The sequence below is a fragment of the Pagrus pagrus genome (assembly GCF_965226575.1).
Source record: "Pagrus pagrus genome assembly, chromosome: 17".
Classification (NCBI taxonomy): Eukaryota; Metazoa; Chordata; class Actinopteri; order Spariformes; family Sparidae; genus Pagrus; species Pagrus pagrus.
The window spans coordinates 1,639,736-1,652,652 of record NC_140201.1 but is presented as its reverse complement, the minus strand read 5'-3'; the positions used below and the strand labels follow the sequence as shown (position 1 = coordinate 1,652,652).

Genomic DNA, 12,917 nt, shown 5'->3' with positions numbered 1-12,917 from the left:
CTATCCTGTTTTCCACCATTTGAGCTTTGACTGGAGCTCTTTTAATGACAGCAACTCATTGCACCCTCCTTCTCTTCAGTAGTATGATGGCACCTGAAAATAAACCTGCCACCTGTGTCCTTGAATGGAGACAGAAGCTGAAAGAAACAGGCCTCTCGGTTTCAGGCGGCACCTGTTGATCTCTTCGGCTGAAGTGAAGCTAAAATTGGTTTCCCTTGTTGGTTTGAAGTTGGTCTTAACAACATATTTTGGTTACACAATTTTCTCTGCGAGGCTCTGACTTCTGATGTAACTCACGTCGACTGGTTGATGAACAACAACAGGGACTTTTTGCTCATTTCCGTCCCTGTTTCATTCATCAACCGCTGACCATAAAGGTCAAATCAGAAGTTCAAACCTCTCAGAGACAAACCTCAAATTAAAACAGAAAGAAGATTGTAACATCTAGTATTCATTTTATTACTCTTACACTTCATATCAATACTCTTTGTTTCTGTTATCAGAATTAGTAACGTTCTATCTTATCTTTAAATCAATGACCACAAAGGAAATAATCCCGACCTCAGCCACAAACTTTAGTGTAAGATCTTATTTTAACGCCTCGTTCATGAAGCTGCAGTTGATGTGATAATGAAGGTGTGGTACTTTCCAGTAGTGTTTCTTAACACTTAACTCTGATGACACTTAACTGATTACCACAACCTCCATTTGTTGTGTGTGTGTAGACTGATTAGTCACTCTCTTGGTTATCTGAGCTCTATCACGTCTCCTTATTTGGGTCAAACCTGCTGACAGCGAGTCCAAAACATGTAAACAAAACACACACGAGGATAAATGAGTGACGATCAGAAGAGGTTCAGGAAACTACTGACAGATTTCCACCGAACTTGGATCCAGGAAATTTCTCTCACTTTCTTTAACGTTGTCAGATAATTCGTTTCATCCGTTCTCCACCAAATATGGTACATAGTTTACTTAGGCAAGCCTCGACACAACCTAAGGATTCATCATTGATCATTAACCACAAAAGGACAAAATAAGTTCCTCAGCGTGGGTTTTATCTCTCCAGGGCGTCTGAGTTCCTGTTTTCAGTTCTGAATAAAAATCCGGTCACTGTTAGCTTCCATGTATTCAGTCATTTCAGTCTGTGTGAGGATGATGGCCAACATCTGCAGCTGCCTGATAGCCTTGTTTGTTCTGGGCTGTAACGTCACTGCAGGTAAGATTGTTAAAAAACTGACCACTACTCCTGAACAATGCTGTTTCTCATTTCTGTATTTTCTGTTTTTGTCTTTTGCCCCCTAATATTGATTGAAAACTCCTTGTTTTACAGAAATAAGGCACAGCATCATCAGGGAGCATCAGCTCATCATTCTCAGCTGTCCTGCCTCTGCTGAGGGAAACGTGACGTGGAGCAGAGAGACGAATGGAAGCAGGGTGGACATACTGACGGCTGATGGTGACGGAGAGAAGAAACACATCCATGACCCTGATGGACGATACGGTTTACTGGCAGATAAATCACTTCACATCCTCAGAGCCGCTGTCTCCGACACTGGAAGATACTTCTGTAACAGCGAGCCAGCTGTGCAGCTGACCGTGCTCGACTACGGTAACATCAAACTTTAATGAAGTCCACAAGCAAACTGCAACCAATCCTCGCAGGTCACGAAAGACAGCAAACTATGATTGGTCGATGACCAACCTGCAGTCTGTCATGACTTGGAAAGAAAATATTACAAGAATATTGTAAAGTATCACAATTTAGAAATACTGTGATTTACTTTGTCTTCCAGTTGCTCCTAAACACTGGATACAAGCTCTTGGTTGGATGTTTGAAAGACCCAGCCTCCCCCTCCTCATTACTTTCATCATCATCGTCATCATCCTTCTCCTCCTCATCATCCTCCTCATGTCGGCTGAGAGGTGCAGCTTCAACAGACGAGGTAAATAAAGCCTGAACTGAACTTGTTTGCAAACAGTTTTTCATCAAACTATAATGATCGTTAATCACTGATTATTCTCCGGATTACTGAAACTCTGACGTTCATGTTCTCGTTTGGCAGTGAATGAAGGCAAACAGCATGTGTATGAAGAGATATGGGATGATTTACACATGGTAAGAAACATTTCTGCAAAACTACCAAAAAAAAGTCCAAACTTAACTTTTCTTTATGTTGATACTTGATGCTTTGTTAAGATCTGATCTGGTTTAGGCACAAAAAACACTTGGTTAGGGTTCAGAAAACAGGGTTTGGCTTCAAGTCAAAAAAATTGCTGAAAATATCTCCAGGTTTGTCACCACAAATACAGCTGGAGATCATCCACCCTCCCGTGAAAAACAGCTGGTTTTGTCACCTCACAACAGGCTGGAAACATCCCCACAGAGTCGAGCATCCATGTAGCAAAGATTTTTAAGACGTTTCCCAACGCCATTTCCCAATCCAAGCACAGATGGTACTTTCTTCTTGCTCAGATTTAAAGTAGTGTTTCGTCTATATTTAGACATCTCAATCTCTTTATTTGGCAGGTGAAGCTTACTCCATGACCACCTTTGCAGGTAAATAATAAGACATGTTTCTGCCACCTTACAGTGTGAATAATGTCAACATTGTGGAATTAAAGGTTCATTATATCTATTTTCTACTCACAGAACGTGTCTAACGAATGCCGACGATGAATCCTGTTCATTTTTTCTCATCAGCAGCACCAACACCACGGCTGAGCGGCTCCACGTACGTCTGACTGGGGAAAACCCAAAAACACCTGGAAACAACAAGAGGGACCGGAGTCAAACTGAGGCCAGGAATCTGACATCACTCCTGATCACCGAGTGAAAGCCAATGAAATATGATGTTTCTGCAGCGTCACTCAAGGCTGAAATAACATAAAGATAATGTAAATGTAAGGTTGTAATTGATGGATTCAGGAGTTGCCTACAAGAATACGGCGACCAATCATGTCAACAATGAAATGGACTTTTTCTGGGTTTCATCCAAGATGTATTTTGTGACGATATAAAGACAGTTGAGTTGTAAAAATTGAAGATATGTGTGGCCTCGTCCAGTGTCTCTCACTTTGTACAGCGTGTAGCACCTCAGAAAATATCAGCCTCTCCAAGTAACACCATTATAACAGACGTCGAGTCATATCTGCCAACGTCACTTTTATCTGTTTAGCCATCAGTAAAGGGTTAATTCTGTTTTTCTTCACCTCTGTCACAACAGGGACAAGGACAGGACCAATAATGTTAGCTAGTTAGCAGCCCGTTAGCTTAGCTAGTACATTGTCAAACGGCCTCTCTGAAATCAACACAGAAGTTCGTGTTTTTTAACGTACTCGATCCAGAGCGAAATATTACGGAGGGGAGGAGTTTCGCAGGCAGTCGGATGTCACAGAGGTTCCCACAGGACACTCGCCTCCATAACACAACGAGCAGCAGCACTGACTGTTGATTAAAAGAAAGAAAATGTTGAAAATGTCCAGTGTTGTTTTTTTATTTTGTATTGAAGTTTAAAATTCTCGTATTGTGACAGCCTTAAAGGTGCATTATGTAGTTTTGGAAATGTTTTGGATTTACTTAATAAAGTGAAATATATATATATATATATATATATATATATATATATATAAAATAACTGAATAAACAAGCCGTCCTCAGAGTGCTGTGTGAAGCTAGAAAGGTGGCTAAACGCACAAGATTTCCAGAAATTATAAATAAAGTAAAGACATTGTGTTGTCTTTTGATGACAGTCTGTCAAATCAATGAACTGCCCCAAAACTACAGAATGCACCTTTAATGTGATGTGAAGTTTGGGAAATACCAAAATACCTTTCTTTCTTTTGCACGATGTCACACTTCACACCTGCTGTCTCCACTGACCCAGTGCCGACACTCATGTCCACATCCTTCAGTTTGTGCTGCATCATTGATCAATAAAGTAAATTAATGAAATTGTGTTTTCCTTTGATGAAAGCTTGTTTATTCAGTTTGTTCAAAATCAATGATTTTCTTCCCAAAAAACTACAGAGTGCACCTTTAATGTGTTGTGTAGTGCAGGAAGCAGCAGCATGAGGAACTGGATCTGATGAATCCAGAGTTAGTTGTTGTGGGTTCGAACAGCTTCATGTGTTTTCTAGAACTGGTGGTGCAGAATCAGTACTTTCTGTTATTAAAATAACACATTCAGAGGAATCGGACGAGTCTGTTCTTGAGAATTTCACACTTTCTTACTTTTGCATGATGTCACACTTCACACCTTCTGTCTCCGCCCGACCCAGTGCCCACAGTTCTCAGTGTGAAGTGAAGTGTTGTTAGTGATGGCAGCGAGTACAAAACACCGAAACAGAGAAAGCTTTAAAAGGGACCGAATGATTTGACGTGTAAACAAGACGAACATCCCAACAAGAAGCAGAGAAAAGAATCGAGTGTTGTGAAAAAGTCAAGAAAGCAGAACTGTTGAACTTCTGCAGACACATTAACGCTGCAGTTTTGTCTCCCCCTTGTGGCAGAAAGGTTTCTCTTCAATAAGCTCCACAAAGCTCCTGCAGCAACTCCTCTCTTCAGGTCTAGATTTAAGCATTTTAATTTCCCAATGCAGGACGACTCCACAGACAGAACATTTGAAAACCCTGCTGTGCTGCCAGATACACAGAGATTTTTCTGGAGGGTAAAAGTTGAATCAGTAACGTGTGAACTTGTTTGGCGATGGCTCGTTAAGAACATGTTTATCATGGAAGTCTTCAGTATCAATGATTTCTACAGCTCTCATGTTTCTGTTACTGTAAATTAAACCATCGATTGAGGTGATTATAGAAAGAAGCATGGCCTCTTAGCTTCCTCTGACTGATTACTGCTAACGTCACCTCCTGGATAACAGGTTGGGCTTTCGGTCCCATATATAAAGGGACATATCTCTAACTCTTCGGTTTCAGACTAAAGGACCGTGGAAAAGCGGTGGACTAAGTTACATGTTTGCAGCTAACGCTACTTTGCACGTTAGGTCACTCCGAGTCCTCGTGATCTCATGATTTTCAAATCAAACTCTAAACATGACCTGTGATGTTTTCTTACCTGGTAACTAGGAAATGAGCCACGTCAGCATCTGTTTTCAGTCCCAATTCAAGTTGGAGCTGCCTTCATGAGTCCAACGCGTATCCAATGTTTATCCGGGTGCCAGCTCGGCTTTGGTCGTAATTTCGTTTCGACTCACGACATGCCGCTGATAAAACCTTTGTTTTCTTCTTAGTGTGACTTCTTAGTGGACTTTGTGTGGTGGTGGGTCGTTTGCTGGCCGTAGCAGAATCCATCACTACTCAAACACTAGTTTGGGTCCACCGCGCTCGTCTTCTTCCTGTATCCAAGGACGCGCATTCAGCGCCATCGGACGTCACGTCCGCAGGACTGCGCGGAAATTCGGACCACGAATTGCAGCACATTATGCAGCACACAGCCTGTTCAAGGCAATAGAGAGATACGTACGTGGGCCCATTCTCTTTGGTTTTGAACGCTTCATCACTCATTAGCATTAAAAAACTTAAAATGCAGGTTTATTTCACAGATCCTGCCCCAAGCTCCTTTAAACTCAGCCACAAACACTACAGTGAGCTCAGCGTTGATCTGACCGAGCTCATTATCGATGTGAACAAGTCAGGAAAGTCACTTGGATCCATTTCAGAGTCGTTACAGGTCCCAGGATCAAGTGTGAAGGTGATGGCACAGTTGTGTCACTGCCTCTTTCCCACTGGTCTAAAATCCCACGCAAACCTGCTAAGACCAGCTTATGTGTGACATGGGAACATGTACACTCGCCATTTACACCTGACGTCTTTCCAGCCGCACAAAGTGATGTCACATTATTAACATCCGGTGGTGGAGCGTCAATAAGGAGTTTAGGATGTGGTCTGTTGTTGTTCTCGGTTTCTGGTGAATTCAGGACGTGAAGCGTGACGTCAGTGACGTTCAACGTAGCGCCTCAGATGAAAACCACACCCTTGCCTGTGGGAAGTGGGACTGTGGTCAATAGGAGATTTTTAGCGGGTTGACATGCGTTTAAAAAAAATATATTTTTAGTAATTCATGCATGTATTGAGTGGAGTAATGAGCATACTTAAGGTCGACATCTCTGTATTATAAATCCTTTTTCTGATCCGTCTCATGTTATATTCTAATATTTTGAGAAACTGGACTTTAGATTTTTGTAAACTGTAATCATCAAAACTAAAACAAAAGGTGAAATATTTCACTTTGTGAGTAATGAATCTATACGAGCGTTTCACTTTTTGAATAAATTCACTGAGAACAAAGAACTTTTCCATGAAACTCTGTTTTAAGATGCACCTGTACATCTTTAAACTTCTGACCCCGACATGTAAACGCACCTCCAGCTTCAAACATGAAATAATCTGGACAATAGGACCGGTCCAGACATGTTGTGGATTGAAGCTTGAAGCTGTCGACGTGGTGAGAAGTGAGCGTGATGTCACGACTGGAACATTTTTAATTGACTGACTCCTCTGACTCAGGTCTCGTCTGTGGAGGCAGAGCCAATATTAACACTACAGCTCAGTGTGCGGTGCATCGTGTTGACTGTGCTGCAAAGATGATGCAAACACAGAAGTCAAACCACAGCACTATGGGGGCGTTTGCTTCTATAGATATAGGATATTTTTGTTGTTTCCCACACTAGCGAGAGGTTCACTTCCTCTTTTCTGTGTTACCAGCTGGGCGTTTGGCAGCAGAATGAAGGAGTCTGAAGTCCCACCACAACTGTAGACGACAGCGTCAGCTCTTTCTGAGGGCCTGTGCAGCTCACATGTTGGGAACCACACACAAAGTACAAGAATGAAATTCTGTTTCTCTCTGATGAAAGCTTGTTTATTCATTTTGTTCAAAATCTGTGAATTTCTTCCCCGAAACTACAGAATGCACCTTTAATGTGTAGTTAAAATAGCAGAGTGAGGAACTGGATTTGATGAATTTGGACAAACTGTTAAACCACAAATGACACAAGAGTTAGTTGGTATCGAGCAGCTTCATGTATTTTTCTTAACTGGTGAAAACATGACGTCACCCTTCACACCTACCGTCTCCACCCGACCCAGTTCCTGCACTCGTGTCCACATCCTTCTCTTTTTGCTAGTTTGTGGCATCATTTATAAATAAAGTCAGTTCACTTCTCAGTGAGACGCTTCTCGTTCTCATGACCTTTGACGGTCGATGGCACCACTTTTGTTTTAATCAGAAACAGTGAGAAGTTTTTGAAGCTTGTATTTGCTTACAGACGGCAGCAGATGGATTTGTGAGGTCACGTGATCTCTTGCCAGGCTTCAAGCTTTGCATTTGTGGCCTAACACACAGTCGTTCCAATCAGGTTCCTATGAAAAAGTTAGCGTAGCTTCTTTAGCATCAGTTCTACCCTGGAGGGTTTATTTCATCGAAAGAGCAGCGAACAGCAACTGACTGCAGGATATAATGTTTCTACAAACCACAGATACGTCCAAGGTTGTCAAACTGCAGTCACCTACATGGCAGTCTTATTGACTTTTACCAACGTCACCACCATCTTCTCCACCTCCTGATGTGACAGACAGCTGATAAGCGTATAATGTGAACGTGAAATGACCCGTTTGGCACAAATGTCGACCTCGAGTCTCACCACTGGACTCTGTGATCGCTGCAACCAAAACAGGCATTTTAATCCAAACCCAATCCATCCAATGATGTTTTTCTCACCCTTACCAAGTGCTTTTTGTCCCTAAACCTAACCAGAGCATGAACGCAGCATTCAAGCTAAACAAACGTAAAGTTGCGACATAATGAAACGTTCAGTTTGAACTTTTCTGTGTTTTTTCATTCTGGTGATTGAGCTGGTAACTGTGTCAGGTTACTTTGCACCATTAGAAGTTGTCTAATTAACTATGAGCAGCTTCAGTTTGCTGTGTATCCAAGGATGAACAGACAGATATCACTGGATACCTTTACACTGAAGAAATATATATGGTGGCCACATAAAGCGACAACTTTCTCTGTGACTCTGCAGCCCTCTCACGTAGCTTTGACACCACCGCCTACGTTACGTCCACTTCCTGACATGAAAGTCGGCTCATATACAAGCATGTGAAGGTGACATGACACGTATCGACTGTCAGTTCAGTGTAGAGGACACATACAAATCAGAACATATGTGTAGTTTGCAGGAACATAAACTGCCAACTGTTTATGCTCTGCCATTGTATTTATCTTAAAAAAACATATCAGGCATCATAAAAGTCGACATGACTCCAAACAAGTCTCAGCTCTGCCTCATTAAGGCCTGAGTGCACATATCTTTGCAAAATACATAAATCAGTTCTCTTTTGAAGGATTTCCTGACTGTGGTGCGTTAAATACACATACTTTAATCACTTTCCAGCTCTTGAGACTGTTTCTTGAGCTGCTTCAGTATCAGATGATGTAATCATTAACTTATATAAAACATAAGATGATAAAAGCTTCGTCTTTCTTCAGCGTTTGTAATAAGTGAGTAACTTTCTTGCTGCTTGTGTCTGATGTTAGTGTACGACTGACCAATAGGAAGCGTTGGTGTTCACTAGTCAAACAAAGAAATAGATAAAGATAAAGACTGTGTGGGTTTCTGTTGTGAGAGGAACATGTGTGAACACTCAGACAGCTGAGTTCCTGTTCTCAGCTCAGATGGAAACTGTGGTCAGTTCAGTCGCTTCGGTCTGAGAGAAGATGAGGGTGAATATCTGCAGCTGCCTGTTGGTCTTTGTTCTGGGATGTAATGTCACTGCAGGTAAGAACGTTCAGTTATTAGATTGTGTTCGGTGCGTCCGTCATCAGTGTTGTTCAGAGTTGTAATTTCATCGAGTGTTGGAAGTTTGTGGTGCAACACCGACGTGATGTTCACACGAAGTTTAACGGCCTGCAGTCAAAGTGACGGAAGTTGTTAACATTAGTTCAGGAAGTGCGTCAGTACGTAGTCGTGATATATTTATATAAATGATTGCAGATAAAGAACCAAATCAGTCAATCGCTCTTTATTTGTTTAGCACCAACTCACAACAGAAGTCGTCTCATGACACTTTCCAAACTGAGCGGGTCTTGACCCAACATGTCCCCCACGAGCAAGCACTTGGTGAAAGCATCGAGAATAAAACTGCCTTTTAACAGGAAGAAACCTCGAGCAGAACCGGACCCAATGGTGGGCAACTGCCTCGACCAAATCTGGTCCAATTTCTGTCAGATTGCCACCAGACACACATTGTAAACAGGAACTCATGAAGCCGCCAAAGTCAAAGCTGGTTGAACTTTAGCTTTCACTCATGCAGAAGTTTTAGACGACTGTGGCTGAAACTGCGTCTTTAGTCTGAAGGTGGTTTTAATGTAGGAAGTTCACATTCAAGGTCACGTTTAATAAGTGCTCAACAACATGTGATTCTGACTCTGACAGTAAATCACTTTTGAGTTTAGAAATGCAGACAGATGTGTATTTATTGTAAAATTGAAAATTGTTTCTTTTGCAGCAATAAAACATGAAATAGTCGAGGAGAAGAGGTCGGCCACTCTGCCTTGTCCTCGCTCTGTGGAGGGTGAAGTGACGTGGAGCAGAGAGACGAACGGACACAGAGTTGACATTCTTACTGTTGTGGACATGGACAAGAAACTCATTCCTGACCCAGGCAAACGATACAGTTCACTGGCAGATAAATCACTTTACATTCGCAGTGTCAACATCTCAGACTCTGGAAGATACCTGTGTAATAATGAAGCAGCTGTGGAGCTGACGGTGATCCCATCAGGTAGCATCACACTTTGTTTTCTCTTCTTGTTTCAGCATCATGTTTCTAAGCTAATGATAATTTTCTGATGGTGCATAACATGAATCTTGTTTTGTTTGTTGTGTTCAGGAATAATCAGACATGTCGCTACAGAGTTTACCAAAGTCACTCTGAATTGTCCTCATGATGTTGGAAGATCAGATGTTCCAACATGGAGCATAGACAGGGGTGTAATACAACAAAACAAAAAGTTTTATGTTCCACCTGTGCCCAAGACGTTGACCATAAGATACGTGCTGCTTACTGACTCTGGACTTTACTACTGTGATGGAAAACCTGCTGCGTACCTGACTGTGATCAAAGCTGAGACATCTGAGAGAGGTGAGAGACAGCAGATATCTAACTGGTAAAATAAGAGGAAATCATTTTCAAACAACAAGATGCACAACAGTACTGTAAATGTCTTTGTAACGTACAGGACAGTCTGCAGAGCAGGTTTACTGCTGACTGTAACTAAAGGTTAACAGACTGCAGCTACACAATAGGAAGTCACTCACACATCCTGAGGCCAGTGTCAGTTATTCTTGTCAGACCTGGACTTGGAAGGAGGACTCAGGAGCAGTATAGGAGCAATTAGAGCAGGCTTTATTGTGACACTTGTATTCTATACTTACACACTTAAACAAAGTGCCAAACAAACAGGCTTTGAAACATCTAAATACTCTAAAGGGTATGAAAACAGTACTACAAAACGTGAGGCAAAAGACCTCAAAGAAACAGAGAAGGAAACTAAAGATCACTCAAGGGAGGCAAACAAAAAACACTAATAACTTAACTACGCTGGCAATCTGGCTATGAAAACTATGTAACAAAAAAATCACTCCAACGGAGGCAAACAACAGGGCTAATAAATTATCTAGAATCTTGACTGGAAAAATTTGAAAAATGAAAATTCACTCATTTAAGAGGTAAAGTATTAGACATACAAACTTGGAAAAACGAGGCTTGGATCAAGGCTGTGGACGAGGGCTGGGATGCGTGACAAACAAACAGTCTGGCACAGAACAAAGGGAGACGCAGACTATAAGACACATCAGGTGAGGGAGCACAGGTGGAAACAATTAGGAATCACGGGAGACATCAGACAGGTGGCACATGAGGAAGGGCAAGTGACCTGAAACGAGAGGAGAGTTACTTTTCAAAATAAAACAGGAAGTTCACGAGACAAAAAACCCAGGACAAGACATCCCCCACCGCAGTGTGACAATTCTTAATCTGAGCAAATCTCTTCACACAGCCACTGACTTTCTCCTGAATATGAGTGATCACTTTATGATGGTACGTTAAATGAATCTTGTTTTGTTTGTTGTGTTCAGGAACAACCAGACTTGTCGCTCCAAGGTTGACCACTGTCACTCTGAACTGTCCTCATGATGTTGGACGATCACGTGTTCCAACATGGAGAAAAGACCGGGGTGAAATACAACAAGATGAATGGCTTTATGTTTCACCTGTGGACAAGACGTTGACTATAAGATACGTGCTGCCTTCTGACTCTGGACTTTACTACTGTGATGGAAAACCTGCTGTGAACCTGACTGTGATCAAAGGTGAAACATCTGAGAGAGGTGAGAGACAAGAAGTCAGAGAGGAACAAAGAAACATGAGTCAAACATTAATCATTTTAAAGAATAATTCATAATTTTGCAAAATGAGCTTTTTAATTGTCTTGCTGAGAGTTAGATAAGAGGATGATGTCACTTTCATACCTGTCTGTTAAACATGAAGCTCAGCTGTAGTTCAACGTGGCTGCTGTGAGCTCCTCTCTGCAGCTGTTTTTAGACGTTTAAATATTCTGAACTTTGCTCAGAGCAGCTCGACTTTTTCCAATAATTACATCTGATCTCACAGTTGTGCTTTTAGCAACGAGTCTCTGTGTGATCAGCTGCTTAGAGGTGCTGGTCAGTTGATTTTGTTACCTTTGGACAGAGGCAGGCTAACTGTTTCCCCTGTTTACAGTCTCTGTGCTAAGCTAAGCTAACAGGCCTCTGGGTGCAGCTTATTTAGTGTAAATACATGAGTGGTGTCAGTCTGCTCAGCTGACTCAGAGAGAAGTGTCTGTTTCCTTTACAAAGTTACTGCAGACAGGTGAGTTCATACAAGGCTAAATAATGCTGAATTACAGAGTAAACAACATCTTCTGCATTCAGCTGTTTATGTCCTGAAAGCACTTCTGGTAAAACACACACCACAGAAAGACCAAAGACTTTTTATACTTCTGAGTGTGAGTGTTTGATTTCATCTCTCTCTCCACTCAAACACCAACAACGAGACAAACACGTATGAAGGGAAAGAAGAAGAACAGTAAGATAAAACAGGGTTTTTACATTGATGAAATCTAAAAGAGCTCAAAGACAAATAAAAGCAACAGCATGAAGCCGTGAGGAGCAGTTATTCAGACAGATACAGATCTACAGTCAGTGCTGACCGCCACCTTTGACACTGTGTTAAAATGAAGCCTGTGAGTTTGTGGTCTAATGAAGGAAGTCGAGCGCACGTCATGCTCTGCATGCAAGTACAAGTTACAAGAACAAATCAACACAACAATGACAGAGGTCTGTCTCAGATATGATGAATGACTGTCTCATTATGTTTCACATCATGTTTAAATATGAAAAACCTTTTAACATGTAAGATTCACAGGATTCACATTCAAGATCTCCACAAGAATAAACCATCACATCACACACAGCTACACAATGTGTGTTTACATGAACTAGAAAACCTCTTCAAGTCGCTTCAATACTATTTAATTTAACTTTTTCATCATTTTATTTCAGAGTGCTCTCAGATGACAACATTTTCACTGATGTTAGCTTGGACACCTGATTTACCTCGTGGACAAATGACAGCTTGAGCTCAACCAAAACTAACCGCAGTGACATTTTGCTGTTGTGTAGATGTGGATTGTCAAAGATAGGAGCAAAGCAACACAGTCAGGTCAACGTTACACTTATGACTGAGTTATAACACCATTTTAAGAAATCTACAACAGAGTCATGGATAATCTCTTTGTTGAAGCCGTTTCAACACAAGAACTTTTTGATCGACTCTCTCTGTCTGGACTTTAAATG

At 41.5% G+C, this 12,917-nt stretch overlaps 1 protein-coding gene across 1 annotated transcript; it reads left to right on the top strand.

Moving 5' to 3' along the window:
- Positions 1–1,158: 1,158 nt before the first annotated feature.
- On the top strand, positions 1,159–3,412 carry LOC311273249 (uncharacterized protein; the record flags this gene model as incomplete). Its single annotated transcript, XM_084380200.1, has 6 exons — positions 1,159–1,219; positions 1,334–1,612; positions 1,797–1,946; positions 2,067–2,119; positions 2,531–2,560; positions 2,705–3,412. 5 exons carry the CDS (start codon positions 1,159–1,161, stop codon positions 2,546–2,548), a joined length of 561 nt encoding a protein of 186 aa, XP_084236326.1. The 3' UTR covers positions 2,549–2,560; positions 2,705–3,412.
- Between the last annotated feature and the right edge of the window lie 9,505 nt (positions 3,413–12,917).